At 36.3% G+C, this 27,439-nt stretch overlaps 1 protein-coding gene across 1 annotated transcript in view; it reads right to left on the reverse strand.

The window, feature by feature from the left end:
- The window catches only part of LOC140497116 (cytochrome P450 3A12-like), a 46,135-nt gene that overhangs the window by 16,107 nt on the left and 2,589 nt on the right, over positions 1 to 27,439 (reverse strand). Inside the window, exons 2-6 of the mRNA XM_072597680.1 lie at positions 19,571 to 19,664; positions 17,056 to 17,108; positions 9,205 to 9,304; positions 3,926 to 4,039; positions 1,698 to 1,786 (exon numbers count right to left, since the gene is read on the reverse strand). Of these exons, the coding sequence (XP_072453781.1) occupies positions 1,698 to 1,786; positions 3,926 to 4,039; positions 9,205 to 9,304; positions 17,056 to 17,108; positions 19,571 to 19,664 (450 nt within the window). The remainder of the gene's footprint in view (positions 1 to 1,697; positions 1,787 to 3,925; positions 4,040 to 9,204; positions 9,305 to 17,055; positions 17,109 to 19,570; positions 19,665 to 27,439) is intronic.

Consider the following 27,439-nt stretch of genomic DNA (forward strand, 5'->3'; position numbering starts at 1 on the left):
TAGAGGTGTAAGAGATTTTAGGAACCAGGAGTTCTTAGCCTTTTGTGCGTCAGGAACCCTTTTGGTAGTCTGGTGAAATCTATGGATGCTTATTCAGAATAATGCTTATTGCCATCATTCATAATGCTCATTTTTTATAATGCTAAATTTCACTTGGACTTTAGTGAAAATAAAAACATAATCATTTTACATCCACGGTCATGAACCCCTTGAAATTTAATCCCAATCCTCTTAAGGGTTAAGAATTCCTGACCTAGTCCAACCATTTAATTTTAGGAACAAAGACTGAGGTCTTGCCAAGCTAATAAATAGGCAGAGCCAATATTTGACCTTGAAAGAGCAGTAAGGACACTTGAAGTTTATGTGGTCCAAGACCGATCACTTATCAGATGAGGAAACTGAAGGACAGAGTCATTAGATGATTTGTCCAAGGTCATACAGGTAGTTAATACCAGACCTGAATTTGAACTCAGGACATTGGAATTCAAATTCCGCACTCATTCTGCTGCACCATAACACCCTTAGCTTCAGTTCTATTTCACTCTCAGCCTTTCTTCTGCTCAGTCACCCAGAACCTCTTTTCTCCAAAGCAAAACTTGCTCTGGGAACTACTCCAAAAAAATGACTGTTCATAAGTTAGTTGCTTCTTCCAAGCAGATTTGCATTATTACGTGGATCAAAGCCTTAAGCTATAAAAATGAGAGTCCTTTAGTAGAATTTATATCAAAAAGCATAGTTCTAGGACTATTGGGTACAGGGTGAGATGGGAGACATTAAAGAGGAAATTTCCTAACACAACTGAAAGATGTGATTGATATGGAAGCCTTATTTCCAAGTCTCACCATACTTGGTACAGATCATGAAGTAGACTACTGGAGAAGTCTTCAGGGATTTTGTAGAAAAGATTCCTGCTAACTAGATGAGACTTCCTTTCCAGCTGAAGATCTATTAAAAATTTTTGGTACAGTTCTTTTATTTGGGGCTAATTAAACTTTTTCTTCCAAAGCAAAATAGCAACTCTTCTAAAACTTGCCTGGGACATTGGGAGTTTAATTAAGGTGCCCAGTGTCATAGAGAAAGCATATATAAGGGGCAAGAGTTGAATTTATGTCTTCTTAATACTGCAGTCAGCTTTCTATCCTTTATGACATACTGCCTTCTTTGTAATTGAGGCCAATGATGCCATTACATCTCAAAGCAAAAATCTCCCTCTTTTTGTATCTACGGCAACTTCATGTTGTTTCTGGGCCTATAGATTTGGAGAATCTGCATGTCTAGGAAAAGACAAACGTCTGTTTCCATGTCTCTGTCTCTGTCTCTGTCTGTCTGTCTCTCTCTCTCTGTCTGTCTGTCTCTTACTGTCTCTCTCTCTCTCTCAATTAGACTTATGACTTCATTGGTAGAGGGATTTCAAATGAGAAACTCCCTCTACTAATAACAGATTGTCAATTAGTTTTCTTGGAATATTTGAATTTAAGTGAGTTGTCCAGAGTCACCTAACCAGGAAGTATCAGAGGCAGGACTTGAACCCTGTTTTTCAGGACTCTGAAAATTTCACTCAAGGTCTAGGCCCAGATTACCTTAAACTCTGTTTTATTCAGCAAGAAGGATTTCCATTCTGAATTCTCTAATCAAGCATTCCCCAATCTTCCAAAAGCAATTGCTTTTCCTTGCAAATGCTGGATGGTCATACTTACTCCTTCATATTCAGAGACTCATCTTTGGTCATTCTGTTCTTGATGTTTTGCATCAGAACATCTCCATGGTGTCTGACAAGGTGAAACATCTGAAATACATCCCCAAATCAATCAGTCCACTATTTATAGAATGTGCAACAGAATGTATATTTCTGGTTTTCCTAAGTACTTCAATCCATATAGCCTAGTATCCTAATTTCCCATATTAATGAGAAAGGAAATTATTTTTAATTGAAAGAGGAAGAAGGTGTTTTCATTTATTGGCTTTAAAGTTCACCCAAAAAACCATCTCTCTTTGAACCTTGTTCCTTAAAAATTACCACAAAATGTCTAAGTCTACTTCCCTGCTGAGACTGCAACTGTCTCCTGGAGCTAAACCATGAGCAAGCTCACAGTTGTGTTTCCCTCACCTAAAACAGATTCAGAAAATTACCAAACTAAGTCTAGAAGAGTAGTGATCAGAGAATCTTTATTAGTTAACACTACTTGGAACCTGCTAAAAGGTTGTGGTTCCCAAATCTGACCTGACCCTGAAATCCTTGAAGAACTGAGTATTCAATGTCCAGAGAAAAAAGAAGCCAGTCCAACATAATCTATAACAGAACTATAGTGTTCCTTCTGGAAGTATGCACAGTCTGACTTTAACACAAAGTCCTAGTTCAAGAAATAACTTTGAACTCTTTAACATATATTGGGCATATCTTTATCAGCTTTGTGAATGAGGTCTATATGAGGGGATGAGAGGAGGGTCAAGGAAGAGCAAGAAAACTTCATTAAACACACTGTCTGGCTCATCATTTGTTTTGTTTTTTTGTTCTTTCATAAGGGAGAATGAAGTCAAAGAGAAGAAAAAGTACAAGAAAATAGAATAGAGGGAAATATACAATTCATGATGATAACGGTGAATGTGAATGAGATTAACTCACCCATAAAACAACAGAAGAGAACAGAATGGATTCAATAGCAGAAATTTACAAGAAACACACTTGAAATGTAAAAATTCACAACAACTCAAAATAAGGAGATAGAGCAAAATTATCCTTAAAAAAAATGTTCAGGTAGTATATATGGTATCAGACAAAGGAGTAATGAAAATGGATTTGATTAAGAGACAGCAGAGAAATGTGTTTTCAGGTGACAATTAATATCGATACACACATTTTTATTCAGTTGTCTTTTGTTGTGTCAAACTCTTCATTACACCATTTGGACTTTTCTTAGCAGAGATAATGGAATGGTTTGTCATTTCCTTTTCCAGCTCATTTTACAGATGAAAAACTGAGAGAAACAGTGATAAGTGACTTGCTTAGGGGTCATATAGCCAGTAAGTGTTTGAGGACAAGAAGGTAAATTTTCCTAACTACAAGCCAGCATTCTATCCATTATGCCACCTAAGTGATTATATACATACATACATACATACATACATACATACACACACACATATGTATGTACATATGTGTGTATATAAACACAAAACCAAATGTATGTGTGTATGTATGTAGCTGTTTTGTGTACATATATTTACATTTGTGCATGTATGCATGCATATATACATACACAGAGAAACTGAATGGTGAAATGAAACTAGTTATTAGGAGAAATAGGATGTAAAACTACAATAATGAGAAACTTCAATGTGCTCCCTTTCAAAACCAAGCAAATCTAACAAAAAGAATAGACTATACAAAAGTTACGGACTTCAAAGTAATTCTAGATTAATGGTGGTGATTACTGAATGGATAAGAAAAAGGTTATACATATATCCTGAGGACTATGTGATATTTTTACAAAAAATAAATAGATATTGGTGGGGAGGGAGTGTGCATGTGTGCATTTTTCAAGTAGTTCTATACCACCACTCCTTCTATTCATTTTGCTTAAATAAGTTAATTTAGAAAAATTTTGAGTCTTTTTCCTCATTTACACATATTCATGACAGCTGAATAGTATACCCCAGTTTACGTAAAGTAAATGTTGACTATGATCAATAATACTCTTAAGATGTCAGAATCAGAAGCCTGATATTATTGGCAACAGGAAGGAAAAGGAAAAAAAACAGGGAAAGCAGCATGAAAACCTGAATGTGAGCAGATGGGAGGCTGTAAGGGAATCTGACACAGTCATCTTCAATCTTCATGAACACCATCTATCCCTATGATTCCAACATTCTTTCAGTCCTTGATCATCACTGTCTAAGCTTTGACAACAGATTGAATAATACTTACCTCTTTCAGTTTCCCACTGGTGAATGTTGGGGAGATAACAGCCCGGATCCACTTCCATTTCTCTCCTTTAACAACAGTGAGAGCAGACTCCAAACTTCCATTTAAACCAAAATCCTAAATAAATAGAACCAGGAGCCAACTGAGTTAGAGGAAATTGATGTGAGGTTTTTCTGAGTAAGGACTGTCAAACTGACACTGATAACAAGCTATGTTAGTCCTCTCAGAAAAAAAAAAATCTTTAGAAATACAGAAGGAGGTTGGGTAGTAAGAAAGTGGTAGACAAAGATTTAAGCTTCAATATTTTGGACCTGAATATAATAATTCAGGGCAGAGTTTTTTAAATTTGTGTGTGTGTGTCTAGAGAAACCTATGGATCCCTTCCCTGAATAATATATTTTTTTTCAGTTTAATTAATATATTTTAAATGTATTAAATCACAGAATTTTTTGTTTTAATGTATTTTATTTAATACATCTTAAATATATTAAATATATAGAAATTTTAATTAATACATTTTAAATGTATTATATACATAGGATTACAAAGGAAGTCAATTATATTGAAATAAAAATGTACTTTTTTCCCCATTCAAGTTCATGAATCTCTATCCTCTCCATGTACCCATAGACCCCAGCTTAAAATTCTCTTTCTTAAGGTCTCTTGTCTTTGGTGTAGGCCTATCCCTCACAGGCATACTGGATAGCAAAGGCAGCTTATTAGGGGGAGGAAGATAGATCTGGAAATAAAGCTGATTTTAAAAAAGACTAAAACAAATCAATAAAAGTCAGATTTTTCAAAAGAGATGCCCTAAGAGAAAGGCCTAGCTCACTTTTCAACATGCATCTGCCTGGGGGATAGAAGGAGAGCTGAACTATTGCCAGGAAGGACACATGAACATGTTAATGATGATGATGACGGTAGTAGACATTTATATCGGCTTCAAGGTTTACACATCACTTTACATTCTTGATCTTATCTGAGCTTTTTGCCAAAAACCTTGGGTTTTGGGTCATCGTTGGATATCAGTTTTGAATGTTGTAACATTTTACAGATGAGGAAAGAGAGTCAAAAGAGAAAAGTGACTTGTCCACAGTCACACTACTGGAGTCACAGGTGGGAACTGAGACTGGCTTTTTCTTGACTGCAAGTCCAATGGTCTTTTCACTGTATCACACAGCCTTTCAAAAATGCAAATAAGATTCACCTTTTAATCTTATGACATTAGACTATGAATTCCTTGAGGGCAGAGACTCTCTTTTGCCTTTCTTTTCATCCCCTGTGGTTAGCCATAGAAGGCTATTTTAAAATGTTTATTGGCTGACTGACAGACTGACACTCAATTAGAATGAGCCAAAACTGATTTTAAGAAAACTAGATGATTCAAAGGAGATTATTCATAGCTACACTTGGCTTAGTTATTTAGAAACAATGGTCAGTAGACAAAGTTCAAGGTTTTGATCTTTTTATGGACCAGAGACAGCCTGATGTAGTGAGAAAACAGCTGGCACTGGAGCTAAGAGACCTGGGTTCAAGTCCTACATTTGGCATCGACTAATCATGCAATTTTAAGCAAGTCACTTATCCTTTCAGTAACTCAGGCAACTCTAAGACTGTGAGTTTCTGATTTACAATAGTGGAGGAAGTTTGGGTTAGCTACATAGCAGATAAGTATTGGAGACAGGAAGACTAAGCTTCCTGAGTTCAAATCTGGCCTCAGGCATTTACTAGCTAGGCAAGTCATTTCACCCTGTTTGCCTCAGTTTCTTCATCTATAAAATGAATTGTAGAAGGAAATGCAAACTACTCCAGTATCTTTGTTGAGAAAATCCCAAATGGGGTCATGAAGAATTAATAACAAGACAGTATCTACAATAGGAAGCTCCATACTGATGAAATAACAAAACTACACAATAGGGAAAGGAGGCAGAGGGAGGAGGAAGGCAATTGCCTTTTAATTTTACTCTTGTTTCCCCTAACTGCCCTTACCAACCATTTGTGAAGCTCTGTCAACAGGCACCAAGTGAGAAAAACACTGCCTTCCTCTGCCTTTTGTAAAGCTGAGAATGATTAGGCGACAGGTCTCATAGCAACTGCTTTAACCATTCCTAAAGTGTAGTATAATAGAGAGAGCACTGGACTTGGCATTCATAAAAAGACACAGGTTCATGTCTGAGTTCCACATGCTAAGCCGTGAATGATCTTAAGCCATGAATGAGTCTTAGTTTCCTCCTCTAATACCAAAGGCACTATGATCCTTACAGAGATGTTGTAAGGAGGAATGAGATGTGGAACTTCATCTCCAGCCTCCATACTTTGTACTGGCCGTCCCCCATGCCTATAATACTCTTCTTCCTCATTTCTGTCTTTTGGAATAACTGGTTTCCTTCAAGTCTCAGCTCAAATACCACTTTCTGAAGGAGAGCTTTCTAGATCCTTGTGTCTGCTAACAAATTCTCCTCCAAAGGTAATGTCCACCTACTTGTGCTTAGATATATACACACCTGTGTACATGTATCTAAGTGTATATTTACGTAGACAGAAACTATGTGTGTTCATATATATATATGTATGTATATAAACATAATATATACCTAAGTATTTACAAGTTGACTTCTCCATTTGAATGTAAGTTTCTTGAGAACAGGAACTATTTTCATCTTTCTTTAAATTCCCAGGGCTCAGCACAGTGTCGGACAATGAATAAGTGTTTACTAAATGCTTGTTTATTGACTGAATACAACCTGTAGACCGTAACATACTTTATAAATGACAGCTGTCTTTATAAAGATAACAGACTATAAAGAATTTCACCACTCTCCAATGGAAATGGTTTGGTCAAGGTCAGACAGTCCTTGAACCACTAAGGGCAGCACCATCCTTCCTCACAGGTTGACAAATTCAGTCATTTTCAACCCTTGATATTCTCTCACCTTTATATCCAATCAGTTGCCCAGTCTTGTAGCTTCCATTTGCATGTCTTTCTCCTCTCTCCCCCTTAGCTCTCTCATACAGCCATCACTCTAGTTCAGGCCCTGCATCACCTCCAACAGGGCAGGACTATTATAATAATCTCTTCATTGGTCTCCCTGTCTCATGTGTCATCTCTCTCTAATTCAGCTTTCAAAGTGATAGTCGTAAAGCATAGATCTAATCATATAACTCTTCTGCTAAATAAATTTCAGTCACTCCTTATTATGTCTAGGATTCAAATGAACCTTTCTGGTTGACATTCAATGCTCTTTACAACAGAATCGCAACTAACCTTTACAATTTTATTATCATTTGCCTCCCTTCACAATACATAGATCTTCTTGGTCCTTGCACCTTCCCTCTCCATGCCTTTGCACAATTGATCTCTCATGCCCGATATGCACTTCCTCCTTACCTCTATTAGAATCCTGAGTTTCCTTCCAAGATCAACCCAAACTCCACTTCTCACATTAGACTCTTTCTGATCTCCTTTGCTGATAGGGTCTCCCACTTCCCACACCCTGCCAATTACTTTGCATTTATTTTGTATACACTTATATGTATTTTCCCCAATAGAATGGAAGATCCTTGAGGCCAGGGACTGGTTAATTTTGTCTATGTGTCCTTGGCAGTCAATAAATAGTAAGTGGTCAACTAATGTTTATTGATGGAGTTTGAAAAGCTGAGTTTTTAGAAGCATTAACTACCTAGTAGACTTTAGCATTTATATCTTTTTTGCTTATTTAGGTATTAGTCATATTGTAAAAGAAGAAATTGAACAAAAAGGAAAAATGACCCAAAAAAATGAAAAATAGTGTGCTTCAATCTGTATTTAGAGTCTTATCAGTTCTTTCTCTGGGTGTGGACAACATTTTCCATCATGAGTCTTTTAGAATTGTCTGAATCATTGTATGGTTGAGAAGAGCTAGATCAGTAAGAACTGATCATCACACAATGTTGCTGTTACTGTGTACAATTTTACATATCTTACTTTAATTTTGTAGAGCAACTTAGATTTTTATAAGAACTTTCAATCTCACTGGATGTTCTTTCCACCATTGCACTGCAGGCTAAGTGTAACTATCCCCACTGGACAAAACTGACAAGAGAAAGATTATATACGTGGTCAAAGGTCTCACAGAGCAGGGACAGAAACTCAGGTTTTCTGACTCTCACCCCAGCATTCTTTTCACTAGATCACAAGAAAGACAGCTGAGCAGAAAACTGATAAATTTCGCATGGGTTAAACTCTCTAAAAAATAATTCAGCATTCCAAAATGTTTCAAAGTCTATTTAATATTTATATCACATTGTTCTGGCCCAGGGTAAAATTTCAAAGTAGGGAAAGTTTTCCCTGTGGTACCTCCCTCAGTCTCATCTCAATATCTTTCTCTCCCTCAAGGCACTGATTCTGTGTCCAATTTCTACTGGGTCTCTACTTTAGTTAGCTACCAATTAATCCCTAATAAGGTATTAGCTGATGTGGCATCAGGTATTCTCCTCTCCCAGACGAAGTTTATGTACCTTAATAGAGACATTTTGGAAAATGGAAAGACCTTCAACACCAGAAAGAAATAGTCATAAATCAGGAATGGTAGAATTTTAGACATTAAGGTAGGAGGCATGGAGAAAGATATTCTGGAATGAGGAGAAGGTAACCTTCCTGGTGCCCAATAGACTATGATACATGGGTACTATGTCATAGGTTCATTGGTAGATTTATGGGTAGAATCACCTATCAAAACTTGTGTTGTGGCACAAGGGTTTTGACAAGGCTCAATTTTTATTTTTCAAAAAATCATGACACTTTGGCCATGGAATCCTCACATTGATCTGCCTCAATTGTATTGACTTCATCATGTAACCTGCTCTAGTCAATAGAAATTATTATTGTCACCAAAATCCTGACTTCCATCACATAGCTGAATATTGTTTTGTAGTACAGACATAAGGGCATGCTTTACTTTCTGAAAAGCACCACTAATTCTCAAGTGCCGTTACACAAGCTTTAATTTTGGCTTTCTTTTAAAGTGTCTGGACATGTTCTTCATGATGAATCAAGCCACTAGATCAAGATATAACTGTTTAAAAAAGGACTTTGTATATATTTTTTAATAAATGATTCCTTCAGCCACCCAAGATCATGATCAACCTTCAGTCTTAGGGAAAGTAGCGAACATAATAAGAAAAGAAGATTTTGAAGCAAAGTTATCAAGGTTTCCTGAAGAATTGGAAAGCTTAGGTTAGAGTGTTTGAATGACATCAAACCAAGAAACATCCTGATGTACCTTTGTCTTCGAGTAACTTACCCGACGGTTAGTGAAGAGTGTGTAAAACTCTTTCACTAGAACTGTTTTGATGAAGGCAGGATCCAAAGTGGCTAAGATAGGAAGTCTGCCATCATAAAACCTATAAAGAACGTCAAGATAGAGAAAATTAAAAACTTATTTCAGAGATGTCAACAAATCACAATATCTGCCTTTTGAATGCTCAATCTCCTTGACACTAAGTAATAAAATAGCCACCACCACTACCTTTTGCATCCCCTTACTCACTCCTACCCCTGTCTCAGGATATTTTTTTACAACCATAGACCTAGACATAGAAGCACCCTCAGAGAAAGTTTATCTAATGTCCAGATTTTGTGAAGGAAGACACTCAGGCAAAGAAATATTAATTGACTTTTTAAGGTCAAACCAGTAGAATGCTTAAAGGCAGCATTGAAAACCAGATTCTCTGACTTCACAGTCAGTTCTCTTTCTACTGAATCGCACAGTCTCCATACTGTAATGACTACAATTCAACAAAACTCCATCATTATGTGGAGGACACCCTAGCAATACTCAATCACTCTCAAATCCCCTACCAAGCCAGAAAATCTCTCAGTTCTGGTCTGGCTATAAATTATGGGTTTACTATGCAAGGTTGAGTCTGGCTTAGCTTGGAGAGACTCATCACCAAACAGTGGGCTACTAGGTGATGAGTTTTTCATCCAGGGCCACACTAGAAGACTAGACTGGACTAATAAACTAAAACCCTAGACTACAAATGTTTGGTGATAATCATCACTGGAAGAAGTCCATCACTTATAGTCCCTGATTCAATGCTATTTCCATGACCACTTATGTTGACTTCTAAACCAAAGGGTTCTTAACCTAAGTTATATGAATTTATTTTTCAATATACTTTGATATTTTAACATTTTCAGTATTTCAATATAATTGGATTTTTTTATAATCCTTGCATATTATTTTATTCATTTACAAATGTTATTGTGAGAAATAGTCCATGGGCTTCATCAGACTGCCAGTAGGGTCCATGAAGCCTAAAAAAAGCTGAGTTTCCTTAACTCCAGGAAAAAATAACCCTCATTCCCAAAGTCCTTTAAGGTTTACAAAAGGGTTTACAAAATCACAATACTTGTATTCAAATCTTACCTCTGATGATACTTGATCTTTGGCAAGCATATTCTCAAATTCTGCAAAATTAATGTGTCAGACTAGATGTCCTGTAATGTGTCTTAAGGGGCTCTAAATCTATGATCTCATGAACCATGTAATGATGAATGAACTAATATTCCTATTTTCCAGATGAATAAACTAAGGCACAAAACGGTAAAGGGACTTGTTCATGGCTCATGTTAAAATGAATCTCCTAAGTCCAGAACCCTTTTTTCCCCACTATCTTTAAAGGGGATGGCAAAGATGGAGGTGATACCCTCAAATTGATGACACAGTAGAAGGGGTCCTTGATTTTAAGTCAGAGGACTGACTTGAGTTAAAATTCTGATTCTGAGACTAACGATCTGTGTTACTTTGGGCAAATTACTTAACCTCTCTAGTTCTGCTTCCTCATCTGTAAAATGAACAATTAGACTAGATAACCTCTGAGATCCCTTCTAATGCTAACTCTATTAACTTAATATTGATAAACATAAATTAGTTAAGAGCAGGGATTATCATTCTAGTTTTTGTTCCCCAGTGCCTGGCACATAGTAGAGACCAAATAAATACTTGTTGCTTAATTGAGCAATCCTATGAAAAAATTATCATTTCCAGAGGGAATTTCAGAGGTAATCAGGTGACCTAGACAATATCTACACCCCATGACTAGCTGCTGCTTTCTATTCCCTTTCCTGTTTCTGCCATAAATTTATACTCTTTGGCCTCTAGTTATACGTACTTCTCAGCAGGCAGCTCTGCAAATCATTAACTCTAGCTTTGAAGATGTTTTGTTTTCTCTGTTCAGAAGGCTACAGAAAATGTATGTTACAACAGCAAAAGTAATGCAACCAGAGGCAAGCTGATTTAGGGAGGTATGGACAAAATCTAATCATTTTTTAAAGAAAAAAACTGAGCGAAAGGGATTATGGGAAGATGGCACAGTAGGTCAGAAAATTCCAGGGTCTCCAAATTTCCTCCATAACAGACAGAACACCTCAAAATGAATATAAAGAGGCAAAAATAAAGATGGATGGCAGCTGTTCTCCTAAGACAACTTGAGAGGATCTCAGGAAAAACAGGACCTCCAGGGATTGAAGTTTGACCTTAATAAAGTACAAACACCTTCAGATCAACTCCACTGAATCAACATACAAGTCCTGGGGGTAGCTTGTTGTCAAGCAGCCTAGGACTCAACAACTTTCATCTCAAGGCCCCAAGAACTTTCATTTCAAGAACTTTGACCTCATGAATTTTTAGTATGGAGATCAGACAGTTGAGTAGATGATGATTAAAAGACTTTCTGCTGTCTCTGGGCACCAGCGTTAATGGTGTTAGCCAGATATGATCCCAGGCTGTGACTGTGGGCAAGGAGAAGCAAATTCACTCCTGATGATCTCAGCACCACAGGGAGCAAGAGCATTTTGTGGTAGGGGCCCTAGCTGTGGCTTAGGAGAGGAGAAGAGTGTCTGAGACTGGACCCTTGGACAGAATTCAGAAAAAAAGTGTTAAGAGAACCTGAGGCATGGGACACAATTACCCACCACTCAGGATTAAAACCTGATTATAACAACATACTTCTAAAAATAAAATAAAACAAAATAAAAATGAGTAAGTAAAAGAGATAGAATGCAATCATACATAGTTACTATGGTAGACAGACAGACAGACAGACAGGTAGATAGATAGATAGATAGATAGATAGATAGATAGATAGATAGATAGATAGATAGATAGATAGATAGATAGATAGATAGGTAGGTAGATAGATAGATAGGTAGATAGGTAGGTAGATAGGTAGATAGATAGGTAGACAGATAGATAGATAGATAGACAGACAGACAGACAGACAGACAGACAGACAGATAGTTAGATAGATAGATAGATAGATAGATAGATAGATAGATAGATAGATAGATAGATAGATAGATAGATAGATAGGTAGGTAGGTAGGTAGGTAGGTAGGTAGATAGATAGGTAGATAGGTAGGTAGATAGGTAGATAGGTAGGTAGATAGATAGATCTGGGTTCATGTTCAAAGGAAGATAGTGAAGTTAAAAAAAAGTCACTCCTATCCCAAAGAGCAACATCAAATTTCACAAGGTCAAAAGGATTTATAGGAAAAAATTAAAAAGAATTTCAAAAATCAAGTAACTGAGTTCTTAGAAGAACTTAAAAAGACTTCAAAAATCTAATGAGAGACTGAAAGAAATTAGGAAAAAAAGTAAAAGTAATCCAAGAAAATTATAAAAAGAAAATTAATTGGGAAAAGAGATTCAAAATCTTAAGTAAGAAAGCAAGTCTTTGAAAACTAGAACTGGGAAAGAGGAAGCAAATTATGTTATACAATACAAAGAAATAATAAAACATAATTGACAATATAGGGGCTATAAGAATGTAATTGTTGTGAAACAGCTGTTGTACCTATTTTTCTATTCTTCTGCTTTAATGAATGTTTTCTTACATCTGATTGAAAACATTTTTAGTGAGGGTGGGGTCATGAATTCCACAAATCTATAAGTGCCAACAACCAAGGCATCTAAATTTTTAAAAGAAAAGTTAAATGAATTATAGGTGTAAATAGTACTATAATAGTAAGGGACTTTAATCTTCCCCCTCTTAGAACTAGATAAATCTAACCAAAAAATAAATAAAAAAGAAAGAAGTCAAGGAAATGAATAAAATTTTAGATGTGCTAAATATGATAGATGTCTAGAGAGAATTGTATGGGAATAGAAAGAAATACACCTTTTTTCTCAACAATTCATGGTACCTTTACAAAGACTGACCATACATTAGACCACAAAAATTTTATGATTACAATCTGAAAAAAAGGAATATTAACAGCACCCTTTTCAGATCACAATGCAATAAGAATTACTCTAAAAGGGGACCATGTAAACATAGATTAAAAACTAATTGGAAACTAAACAATCTAATTTTAAAGAATGACTAGATTAATAAACAAAGCATAGAAACCAATAATTTCATTAAAGAGAATAACAATAATGAAACAACATATCAAAATCTATGACATATAGCAAAATAATCAGAAGAAAATTTAAATGCTTATAACAACAAAATAGAGAAAGAACAGACCAATGAATTGGGTATGCGATATAAAAACTTAGAAAAAGAAAAATTAAAATCCTTAACTAAAAACTAAATTGGAAATTCTAAAAATTAAAGGTTAGACAATAAAATTGAGTGAAAAAATATTAAATTAATAAATAAAATTAAGAGTTGATTTTATTAAAAAATAAAATAAATAAACCATTAGTCAATATAATTTTAAAAAGAGAAGAAACCAAATCACTAGTATTAAAAATGAAAAGGATGAATACACCAATAATGAAGATAAAATAAAGGAATTATATAGAATTGTCTGACTTCATTATATACCAATAAAATTAATGGTTTAAATGATATAGAAGAATATTTACAAAAATATAAAGTGCCTAAATTAGCAGAAGAGGAAATAGAATATCTAAATACACCTATTTTAGAAAAAAATTATTGAAAAGGTCATAAATGAGCTTCCCAAGGAAAAAGCACCAGGAACATAAGGATTTACAAGTGAATTCTGTCAAACATCTAAAGACGAGCTAATTCCAGTATTAACTAACTTATTGTAAATAACAGGCAATGAAAGGGTCCTACCAAATTCTTCTATGAAACAAATATGATATGAGTAAAAACAAAGAAAATTACAGACAAATTTCATTAATGAAAATGGATTCAAAAGTCGATTACAACAATATATTACACAGATTGTGCATTATGATCAAGCAGAATTTATACCAGGATTGCAGATATTGTTCAATAAAAGGAGAACTATTTTATAATTGATTATATCAATAATTAAGGAACAAAAATTATATGATTATATCAATAGAAACAGAAAAAGCTTTTGGTAAAATTCAAAACTCATTTCTATTAAAAATACTTAAAAGTGTAGATATAAATGATTTTTCCCTTATACCAATAAAGACATATTTATCTGAAATTACAAGCAAGTATTATTTGTAAGAGTTAAGCTAGTTAAGCTAGAAGTCTTCCCAGTAAGATCAAGTGTGAAACAAGGATGACCACTGTCACCAATATTACTCAACATTGTATTAGAAATCGAAATCCTAACAATAGTTATAAAAGAATAAAAGAAATCAGAATAGGGAATGAGACAATAAAATTATCACTTTTTTCAGACTATCTTACGATATACTTGGAAAATCCCAAAAACTCAACTATAAAGTTAGTAGAAACAAAAAATATTAAGAAAGTAACAGGGTATAAAGTAAATCCGCATAAATCATCAGAATTGCTATATATCACCCAAAGAAAAACTCTGAAAGAAGAGATACCTAATTTAAAATGACTCTAGATGTTATAAAATACCTGAGGGTACATCTGCCAAAATGAACCTGGGAACTTTATGAACAAAATTATTTTCTTTTAATTTATACAAATAAAACCAGATTTAAATAATTGGAGAAATATCAGTTGTCCATGGGTAGACAGAGGAAATATAATAAAAATGACAATTTTACCTAAACTAATTCATATATTCAATGAAATCCCAGTTGAATTACCAAAAGGAAAACAATTACTGAATTAGAAAAAACAATAACAAAATTCTTTTGGAAGAATAAATGGTCAAGAATGGAACTAATGAAAAAATATAAAGGAAGAAATTTCAGCTTTTAAACTGTATTATAAGACTGTGATTATCAAAACCATCTGGTACTGGCCCAGAAATAGAAAGCAGATCAGTGGAATGGAGTAGACATACAATTTACTGCAGCAAATAAATATAGTAACCTTGTGTTTGACAAATGTAAAGACAAGTTCTGGAGATAAGAATTCATTTGATGAAAACTGTTCAGAAAGTTGGAAAATGGTCTGGCAGAAATTGAGCACAGGCCACTATCTTACACCATTTGCTAAGTTTGGTCAAAAATAGACATGACTTAAATATAAAGAGAGATATTTCAAGAAAATTTTAAGAACAATGAACATATCACCTATCAGACTTATGGATAGATGAACCATTTATGCAAAAAAAAAGTGATAGCACTGTCAGGTATAAAATGAATAATTTTGATTACACTAAATTAAAAAAGGTTTTGTACAAATAAAACAAATGTAGCCAAGATCAGAACTTTGTCAAATCTATAAGAATACTAGTCATTTCCTAATTGATAAATGGTCAAAGAATATGGACCAGTATTATTAAAATGAATAAATCAAAACAACTTATAGTCATGTAAAAAACCTCTAAATCATTATTGATTAAATAAATGTAAATTAAAATAACCTTGAGGTATTTTATATGTCAGATTGACTAAAATGATTGAAGCGGAAAGTGACAAGTGTTGGAGAGGATTTGGAAAAATTGATTCATTGTTGGTGGAACTGTGAACTGATGCAACAATTTTGGCGAGCAATCTGGAATTATAAATAAATAAAATTATTAAACTGAATATATCCTTTGATTCAACAATATCACTATTAGGTCTATTTCCCAAGATGATTAGGGAAAAAGGAAATGAACCTATATGTTCTAAAATTTTTAGAGCTGCTCTGTTTGTGGTGGCAAAGAACTGGAAATTGCAGAGACACCTGTCTATTGGGCAATGACTGAACAAGTTATGGTATATACTACAGTGTTGTAAGAAATAATGAGCTTGATGATCTTGGAAAAACATGAATAGACTTGCATGAAATAATGAAGAGCAAAATAAGTAGAACCAAAAGAAGATACTATATATCAATAACAGCGAAATTGTTTTAAGGACAACTTTGAGCAACTAAGTCACTTTGACTGTATTAAATACGCAAAGAGTCACAAAAGACTTATAAAGGAACATACCATTGCATCCAGAGAACTGATAAATAGAAGTATGTATAGAATGATTTTACATATCTTATATCTATATCTACCTACCTACCTACACACACACACATACACTTGTGTCTAGTGATAACTATCTCCAGGGTAGGAGGAGACGAAATAAAAAAAAGAAAAAGCAAAATTACATAGTAATCTTTTTATGTATTCAATACATAATAGATTTGCAATTTCAAGTACAAAAAAGGGCAAAACTTGGCGTTTCCTGAAACATTTGTGCCTAGGCAGTGGTTCTCAACAAGGACTGTGCTTCTCACTGGTATGACTGATGGCATCAGACCTCACTTCTTCAGAAAGCCCTTCCATCTCCCTCAGTATATAGTGTACTTGGTGCTATATCCTTACCTATACCTGTTAACTGCGTTATTATCATAGAATCCTAGGACTTAGAGATGTATGGGTTCTCAGAGAGCATCTAGTCAAACTGTTTTATTTTACAGAGCTGGAAACTGAGGCTCAAGTAAGGGGAAGTGACCATGCAATTGTCCACTCTCATGCAGGCAATAAGACACAGAGCTGGGATTCAAACCCGGGGCCTAACTTCAAATCCTGCACTATTTCCACAATGCCATTATGTAACTACACACATAATCTGTTTATTAAATTATTTCTTATCTTTTCAGGAAAAATCCAAACATCATCTTTTCCTTGCCTTCTTGCCAACCTATACAAACAACCTTTACCTTTGTCCCTCACACAGAACTTGCTATGTAACTCCCCAATGAATTTAGAAAGTAACGTTGTGTCAGACTTATCTGTTTACATCTTAGATTATGAGCTCTATGTGAATAGGGAATATTTTTTATACTCACCCCCACGTTTTGCCATATTTCTTAAAACATTTCTGGTCAAACTCCAACACTCCCTGAAGAGTAGTTAAAACAGATTAGACAATGGGAAGGACACAGATTTACTGCACTAGCACCATGAACATTCACACCAAGGGGACCAGAAATGCTTGCACTGGAATGGTCATCTGCTCTAACAATCTTATTATCTAGGGAGGTAGAGAACACTCAAGGAAAAGCATTCAAAACTCCCTAGGCTCTTCATAAATGGCTTCAGCAGGAAATGGGAGAGGAAGTCAAGAAGGAGAACTGGCTTACTCATTTCTTTTCTAACATAGCATTTGGGTTTTTTTATTTTAAAAAATGTCTTCAATAACAGGTTTTTTTAAATATTTCTGTCTTACTACCTCATCCCACTGAGCATATTAAAAAATGACTCCATAAGTAAAACATATTTCCACATTAGCCATAAAAAAGAATTTAGAAATGAAATGGGCTTAGAGATCATCTAGGCCAGATTATTAAGCTGGGGTCCATGAATTTGATTTTAAAAATATTTGATAATTGCTTTTTAATATAAGTGGTTTTCATTCTAATGCTACATATGTATATATATGTATACTTATATAGTATACATATATATGCATATATACATATATATATATTTGCTGTGTTTAAAAACAATATTCTGAGGATGAATCTACAGACTTCACCAGACTGCCAAATAAAAACATCGCACACACGCACACACACATACTCACACACACACACGCGCGCACACACACACAGATGGTTTAGGCTAACCTCTTAATTTTATGGGGGCGGGGCAACTAACCATATGTTTCTGTGGGGCCCTGTAATGATTAACATTGGTGCAGAATACAAATGGCCAATTTAACCCATAAATGGAAATGAGCCAGCAACAGAAGGATCATTGCAGAGATGAGTGTTAAGTCAGTATCTGTGCCCAACACACAGGGTCCTGAATGTAGTAGGTGTACATTGTAATGAATACAGGGATAGTTTTTGAATCAGGAAGACCTGGATTCAAGGTCCACCTCTGACAGATACTGCATGAGTGACCCTGAACAAGTACACTCTATATGTGAGTTCTCCGGGCATCTCCCTGAAACTAAATTTGTAGAGTATATATTGATCTGCATTAATGCCGGGAGTTTCTTCCCAAGAAGTACCTCATACCAATAAAATCACAGGTCTGGTCTCCTCTTCAAAAATTTAAAAAGTTTAAGTATAGAAAGATTAGGTTATGAGCTTTACTAGAGAGAGAGAGAGAGAGAGAGAGAGAGAGAGAGAGAGAGAGATACATAGATACGTAGATACGTAGATACATAGATACGTAGATATGTAGGTACATAGATACATAGATAGATAGATATAAAATAGGATATACTAAATACACTAAAAATATGCTAAAATATACCAAAATATATAGTAAAAAGGAAGAATATTGAGGTTCTTTGATTTGCCTCCATTTGAGAGTAGGAGCTCTGAGATTTTTTTCTCCATGTTGATGATTGAGGAGGATGATGAAGATGAAGGAAGAATGAAAGGATCAGACATTTGGAGCTATGAGGGACTTTAGAGGACATCAAGCCCAACCCCTTATTTTACAGGTGAGGAAACAGAGGCAGTGACTTGCACAGGGTCACACTGATAGTAAGTCTGAGGTGAAATCTGAACCAAGGTTTTACTGACTCCAAGCTTAATTATCACCAATAACTATCCACATTTATATGCTGCTTTAAGGTTTATAAATTACTTTACTGCACATTATGGAGAGGTAAATACTGAAAGTATTTTTATCATTGCATTTCATAGATGAGCAAAGAGAGAATAAGAGAGGTTCAGCGATTTAGCCCTGGCTTTTGGGGAGGGGGTCTATTAGTCATGTCCAACTCTTCCTGATCCAATCTGGGGTTTTCTTGGAAAAGATACCAGGGTGGTTTGCCATTTCTTTCTCCAGATCATTTTACAGTGGAGAAAACTAAGATAAACAGGATTAAATGGTTTGCCCAATGTCGCACAGATAGTTAAGTATCTGAGGCTGAATTTGAGCTCAGGTCCTTCTGACTCCGGGGACAGCAGTCACTCTATCCATCTGCTATTTGTCTGTCCCTTATCACTGACTGGCTTAGGGTTAAACAGCTAGTATGAGGCAGAGTCAGAACTCAAACCTGGGGCCTCTGACTCCAACACCACTGCTTGTACCACTACACCATGCTGACTCCAGATAACCAAATGCTGGTTTCCTTGGGTGGCTACAAGAAACTAGCCTTCCAACCTTGCCTCTGGTTTGGATTGAGGTTTTTGTCTGTTTGTTTGTCTTGGGAGGGTTTAGTTTTGTTTTGTTTTTGGAGAGATTCCTGCCTCCCCATCTCCCCAGTGCCAAATCTTCCTTTTAAAGGTTGTACATAATAAAGTAGTGGTTGGGAGATAAAAAAAATAAAGAAACAGCAGAATGGACCATCCAATCATAACACTGATGAGGAAGGACTTTCTTCTGTATATTCATACTCACATTGCGATATTCAAGAAATGTCCCAATGAAAGGAAGAGGTCTTGGCCCAGGAATGCCCAGCTTCCTAAAAAAGCTGTATGGCCAGATTCCATATCTGTGTGGTAAAAAATGTTAATAAACATAGATAAATAATAGTAACAACAATAATGAGTTTTTGTTCATATTTATCATATATAAGATATCATTAATGCCACGTATGCTTGATATTGCATATATTTCATATTTATATAGGATTTCAAAATTTTCAAAGTCCTTTACAAATACAATCTCATTTTATCCTCACAACAGCACTGGTAGATAAATGCCAATATTATCTTCATTTTAAAATTGAGGAAACTGAGGTAGAGAAAGATTCAGACTTGCCCAGGGTCATTAGTTAGTATCTGAAGATGGAATTTAACTCAGGTGTTTCTGATTCTCTAATTTCTAACCTCCCAATCACACCCCTTAGTAATCTGGATTCTACATCTACTGCTCAATTTGAACTATTCTCTCCAAGTCACAAATGATTCCTTTATAGCTAAATCCAATGTTCTTTTCTCAATTCTCATCCTTCTAGATTTCTTCAGCATTTTACACTGCTGACCACTCCCTCTCTCAGACCCCTCTTTATCCACTGTGACACCTAGCTAGTATATATTGATCTGCATTAATGCCGGGAGTTTCTTCCCAAGAAGTACCGCATACCAATAAAATCACAGGTCTGGTCTCCTCTTCAAAAATTTAAAAAGTTTAGGTATAGAAATATTAGGTTATGAGCTTTACTATAGATAGACAGATAGATATAAAATAGGATATACTAAATACACTAAAAATATGCTAAAATATATAGTAAAAAGGAAGAATATTGAGGTTCTTTGATTTGCCTCCATTTGAGAGTAGGAGCTCTGAAATTTGCAAAGCAGCCTTTGCAAATCTTCCTCATTAAACAAATTCAATAACTAAGTTGCTTTTCCTTTTTCTTTTTTAAAATCTATCGTCAAGTGACATACACTATCATTGGGGAAGTTTGGATTTTTACTGGAATTTTTAGCTTGAAGAAAATATTAAATTATAGGTTTTTGAAAAATATTGAGCACAAATAAATGATCTATATATTTGTGTCAGGGTATAATTTTATTAATGATTGCAATTCAAGTGTAAATCCTTGGGATTAAAACTTCGACAAACTTCCAGGTTGTTTTCTTTCCTTTTCCAAGTTCAATATCTGATTTATAATCTTCTTCTCTACCTCAAACCCTACATCCATATTTAGGGAATTCAATTTACACATTGATATCTCCTCAAATATACTTGTCACCCAGTTCATCAACATCCTCAACCCTCATGATCTACACTTTCACTTAGCTATGCATGGATGCATGGGAATGACCAGCATCACTCACAAGTATTTCTTTTCTTTTTAAAAAAACTATTTTTACTTTTTAACATTCTTTTCCATAATATTTCAAGTTTTGAATTTTCTCTCCCACTCTTCCCTCCCCTTCCCCCAAAATGGCATGCAGTCTGATATAAGTTCTACTTACACATTCATATTATATATATATTTTCATATTAGTCATGATGTATAGAAGAATTAGAACTAATGGAAGAAACCGCAAGAAAGAAGAAACAAGACAAAACAACAAAAGAAAAAGAGAGCGAATAGTGTGTTTCTCTCTGCTTCTGACTCCACAGTTCTTTCTCTGGATGTGAATAGCATTTTTCCATCATTAGTCTTTTGGAGTTGTCTTAGATCCTTGCATTACTGAGAAGTGCTAAGTCTGTCAAGGTCAGTCTTTGCACACTGTGGCTGTTACTGTATACAGTGTTCTCCTGGTTTTGCTCATTTCACTCAGCATCAGTTTATATGTCTTTCCAGGTTTTTGTGAAGTCCTCCTGTTCATTTCTTAATAGCACAATGGTCTTTTCTCAATTCTCATCCTTCTAGATTTCTTCAGCAATTTACACTGTTGACTACTCCCTCTGGTCCTCCTAACCAGATTTTCATGAAACTTTCCTGATTCTCCTCCCAATCTGGCTGACATTTCTCAGTCTCCTTTGTGAAATCATCATCCATGTCCCTCTGCCAATAAATGGGTAAAACTCAGATTTTAGTTTGTGCTGTCTTCTTTTTGTTCTGCTCTCTCTCTCTCTCTCTCTCTCTCTCTCTCTCTCTCTCTCTCTCTCTCTCTCTCTCTCTCTCTCTCTCTGATTTCAACAGGCTCCATGGTACAGTCATCATCTCTGTGTAGATGACTCCCTACTATGCTCATCTAAGACCTCTCAAGACCTCATTTCACAAATGAGCACTAGACTCATAACTGCAATTGATTGCTGGACATTTCCACAAACTATGTCTATCCACCAAACTGGTGTAGTGGGTAGGGGTTGATTTAGAAAGACCTAAGTTTGAATCCTGCCTTAGACATTTATTAGTTGTGTAATCCTCGAGAAATGACTCAACTTCCTTGGCCCTCAGTTGCATCAACTCTAAAAGGACAGGGTTGGCCTAGATGATCTCTAACATCTTTTCTAGCTTTAAATCTGTGATTCTATGATCTTTTTGCCTGAACTCACCCCCTCTGCTCTTAACTTTCATTTCTACTGATGGAATTAACATTTTTCCAGTGCCCTACATTCCCAACCTAACAGTCATTCATGACTCTCCCCTCATCCTCTCCATCTGCTCTATATCCAATCAGCTGCAAAGACATGTTAATTCTGTCTCTATAACATCTTTCCTTTGCATCACTTCATCCTTACCCTCAGTATGACAACTCTGGGTTAGCCTCTCCCATTTGGACAACTGTACCAGCCTTCTCAATGATCTCCACTAATACAACTGGGGAATAGGTACTGGGGAAATAGCACTAACTCTGGAGAAGGAGGACCTGGGCTCAAATGCCAACTCTGGTACTTAATACCTGTGTGACCTTAGCCAAATCACTGGATGTCTCTGTACTGCAATTGCCTTATCTATAAAACAAGATTCCTTTCAAGTAGGGATCATTTTTCTACCTGTATTCTTAGACCTAGCACACAATGCCTGGCTCCTAGTAGGTGCTTAATTGATTAATTCTGAAATCTCTTTCATCTCTACATCTATGAACTAGGGAAGAATAGGTAGAAAGAGAGAAAAAGTACACTTCAAGCACTGGGAACAGTGTTAGGAAAGGCAGATACAGATAAACACTGGGCCCATTTGAGGAAAAAGCATAGTATGAAAGGAGACTGGAAAGGTAGGGGCATCAATGCCAGACTTTTGAATACTAAGCAAAGGAGTTTGAATTTATTCCAGAAGCAGGAGGGGGATCAATGAAGATTTTTTTGAGGATGGGTGCCATAACTAACCAATGTTATATGGAAGATTTTTCTGGAAGAAGTATGAAGAATGGATGCAGTTAGGGAATAGAACTGGGAAGAACTGTGTAGAGGCTATTACTGTCCAAGTGAGTAGTAATGAGAGATGGTCAAAGGTAGCGGTAGTGCAAAGGTGAGGAAGGGATACCTGGATAGATAAATGGATGGGTAGGTGGATGGGTGGATGGATAGATGGATGGATGGATGGACGGATGGATGAGTGGATAAGATGAGATGATGAGATGAGATGGATAAGAAAAAAGCAGAACTGACAGGACTTGCCAACTGATTGCATTTGAGAGGTAAGACAGAAGAGTCAAAATTCCCAAACTTCAACCTCATCCTTATGCACCTACACCCACCCAGGAAGATAATCTCCCCTTCTGTTTTGTTGATCTCTAGGTCATCCAATGTTAATTCCTTCATTTTTCTATCTCACTAAATTGCTCAAAATTGCTACTTCTCTCCATGCATCTTCTTTTTCTTCTTCTATTTCTCTGAGTTAGATGTTTCTAGCTCTTTTCTTGTTGTTGTTTTGTTATTTTTCATTCATGTCTGATGCTCTGTGACCCTTTCATGAGTTTTCTTGGCAAAGATACTGAGATGGTTTGCCATGTCCTTCTCCATCTCATTTCATAGACGAGGGAACTAAGACAAACAGGGATCAAGTGACTTGCCCACGATCACATAGATGGTAAGTGTCTGAAATAAGATTTGAATTCATGTCTTCCTGACTCCAGATCTTGCTCCCTCTCCATTGAGCCATCTAGCTGCCTCCTCATCTCCCTGCTAAGGCTATTTGAGCTCCCCTACCCCAAAACCCAAACCAAACCAAAGGTCTTGATCTCAATAAATGGACAGCTTTCTACAGTGGAAAATAAACTTCCTCTGAAGCTAGAGGATCCAAGTTCAGATTTTACTTTTGATGTTCACTGCTTATATGACGTTGAGCAAACTACTAATTTCCTTACGTTCTAGTTTCCTCAGCTATAAAATGAGAGATCCTAGGATCATAGGACCAGAGTTGGAAAGGACCTCAAAGTCCCCTTCATTTTAGAGATGAGGAAACCGAGGCATAAGAAGGTTAAGTGACTTGACTAGGGTCACACAGGTAGAAAACTTTGGAAGAGGGATTGAATTCCAGGCTTATGGTAGGGGGAATTAGATGACTTATGAGAACCTTCCTAGCTTTGGATCTGTAAACCTATGACTTCAGATCTCCTCAAGAACCCATTTCTTTAGTTTTAGTTCTTAATCTAGGGTCAGTGAACTTGATTTTGTAAAATGTTTTGATAATTATGTGGCATATAACTGGTTTACTTTATGAAGAACCTTGTGTATTTTATTTTATGCATTTAAAAGCAACATTCTAAGAAGTATTTGCTATTTTGCCAAAAAGAACATAAAGGAACACATAAAAAAAGTTAAGAACCCCTGCATTAGTTACCCCCTCTATTTTTGTTTCTTTAATCCCTATGCCTCCACTAGCTTCATAATCCTATGACTATCAATAAAACCAGACATTTATATTGCCCTTTTAAAGTCTGCAAGGCACTTTACATACATTATCTAATTGAGCTCACTTCTTTTAAGCAAACTTCTTTTAATGCTGCTAACCCTCTGAACCACCACACCCTCTCTCACTCCCCTGTTACAGCCAATCTGCTTACTTACTCTCTTCCTGTTGTCTTGCCCATATCAACAAGTTCAGCTACCAAACCAAGCTCAGTGATGGCAAAAGCAGAATGAGAATCCTCACCACCTGATTCTGATTAGTGCTTTTTCCTGTTACATAGGCTGCCTTAACCCAAACTTCTCTCTCTAAGATCAAGGATGCCCTCACTGACTAATAAGTCTTTTTTTATCTTTCAGCAGCATTGACACTATTGGCCATTGCTTTCTTGAAATGCTGAATTGCCTTGGCTTTCATTACACTTTCATTATTCTATCCCAATCTGATTCTTTCTCAATCCAACTAAACAAAGCTATCCCAAGCACTTACTATGGACCAGGCATCCTCAAGAAACTTGCAGTTTCCTGGAGAGAAACAATCAATATGCAAATAAATACAAAATAATTTCCTGTATTTCTGAATGAACTTCGTGTTTCCACTGTTTTCTCTCCTCTTTGAGCATAATGATCTCACTTACTCTTATGACTTCATTTATATAGGATCATATGGTTGAGGCAGCTGTGTGGCACAATGGATGGAACATCAGACCTGGAGTCAGGGAGACCCTGTTCAAATCCTGCCTCAGAAGCTAGCTGAGTTACCCTGGGTTTATCATTTAACGTATATTTTCCTCAGCTTCCTCAACTATAAAATGGGTATAATAATAACACCTCTCTCCCAGGGTTGCTGTGAGGATTAAATGAGAAAATTTTTGTCAAGCACTTAGCACAGCCTGGTACACAGTATGGGGTGGGACAGCAGGTAGAGAAAGATTAAATAGAGTGTTAGATAGAGATGTGCACTGCTGTTGATAAGTCATTTTTCAATTGTATCTTACTCTTCATGACCTCATTTGGCAAAGATTCCAGAGGGGTTTGTCATTTCCTTCCATGCCTCATTTTACAGATGAGGAAACTGAGGTAAACAGGTTTAAGTGACTTGCCCAGGGTCACGTAGCTAGTCAGCATCTGAGGGTGGATTTCAACTCATGCTTTCCTGATTCCAAGCCCAATGCTCTGTCCACTACACCACCTAGCTGCATATGAGATGTTCAATACACTACAGCAAATCCAAATGTAGAGAGAAAGGCTAGGGAAATTAGGAATTAATTCATATAAGGGATGGCATCAGAGTATGGTGGCAAGAATAAATGCTTATTTCCTTTCTTCCTTCAGAGATCAAGAACTGCAAGGGACTTCAGAGGTTGTCCTATACCTACCCCCTAATTTTATAGATAAGGAAACTGAGACCCAAGCAAAAAAAGACATATATTCAACATCAAACAACTAGTAAACATCAGAGGTGAGATATGGAGTCTTCTGACTCTGGGATCAAGATCTCTTGCCTTCATGCTCTCATGGCATCCTTTGCTTCCATGGTTAAATTCCCAATTTCTCTAGCCCTTTTCTCCAGGCCTGTTTTTGCTATAATAACCCTGGACAAGTCACTTAACCCTGTTTTCCTCAGTTTCATCATCTGTAAAATGAGCTGGAGAAGGAAATTATAAACCATTATGGTATTTTTGCCAAGAAAATCCCAAACTTGATCCTGAAGAATTGGGCATGACTGAAAATGATTGAACAAAACAAAAGAACTGAACACTTTTAACAAACTACTCAGTCAACAAAACACAAACCAATCTTCCTCTCCCTGCTGCCCCACCCCAAACATACCTTGCTCAGCCCTATTTTGCTTACGGCAGCAGGGTTCTCACACCCAATTTGGAAACCTTGGGCTTCTCTTCCCTGCCCCCCACCCCATCCATTAAAGCTCAATATTTTTTTAAATCCATCTCTTTTCCAGTCCCACTCCATTTCATTTTACATAGGAGAGAATTTCACCTGAATCTCTTCTCTTCTATTGTCTCTCAAAGCTTCCTTCAGTGTTTAACCTTGTTAAGAACACTTGCTTTAGAAGATCCAACATTAGAAAATGTATTTAATAAAGGCTTGTTGATTAGTTGATTCAAGGACTATTACTTGTACGTCCAGAGCCTAGCATAATGTCTGGCACACACTTATTAAATGTTTGTTGATCTATTGACTGTGTCCCTGAGCAATTGGCTTCATCTCTCTCAGATTCAGTTTTCTCATTTGTAAAACGGGAACAATCATATTTCCTGGATGGAGTTAGAGGAAATGATGAATGGGAGAGCTCGGAAGTATTACTCAAGTGATAGGTTTTTAGTACTGCCATCTTTATTAATAAAGCCCTCCTCCTCTTGCGTCTCACTGTAAGATGGAAGTGACCCTTGGGTTATTAAAGGCTAAGTTAATGGAGACCAGCTTTGGCAGTTCCTACTGAAGTCCACAATAGTCTAACTTCATTCCAGGCCCATTGTACCTACCCACCCACCCAGTCCTCCCATCAACGTCCTAACTTCTTCATATATGTCTCACTGTTCACTAGAACAACAAGCGTGTCCCTGAAACTCATAGTTCTCACAGAAACAACAGGCGTGGGAACCCAGCCACTGCCTCTGCCCAGCCATGACTCCTAGATTCATTCCCACAGAAGCAGGTGTGTTCCTGTAGTCAATCACAATCACATCATCCATCTAGCCCAAAACAGGACCACAATACCTAAGTATCTATCTTGACCAGACCAGACCACAGTAGCTAACCAATTGGAAGGCAGCATGACCAGGATGTTTAAGCACCAAACCATAGATGGCACCTAATCCCTTAACAAATTCCTCCTGCCTTTTTAAGATTAATCATATATAGGGCCGCTAGGTGGTGCAGTGGATAGAGCAGGAGTCAGGAGGACCTGAGTTCAAATCTCATCTCAGACACTTGACACTCACTAGCTGTGTGACCTTGGACAAGTCACTTAATCCCAATTGCCTCATCCTG

The sequence above is a fragment of the Notamacropus eugenii genome, chromosome 3, assembly GCF_028372415.1.
Source record: "Notamacropus eugenii isolate mMacEug1 chromosome 3, mMacEug1.pri_v2, whole genome shotgun sequence".
Taxonomy (NCBI): Eukaryota; Metazoa; Chordata; class Mammalia; order Diprotodontia; family Macropodidae; genus Notamacropus; species Notamacropus eugenii.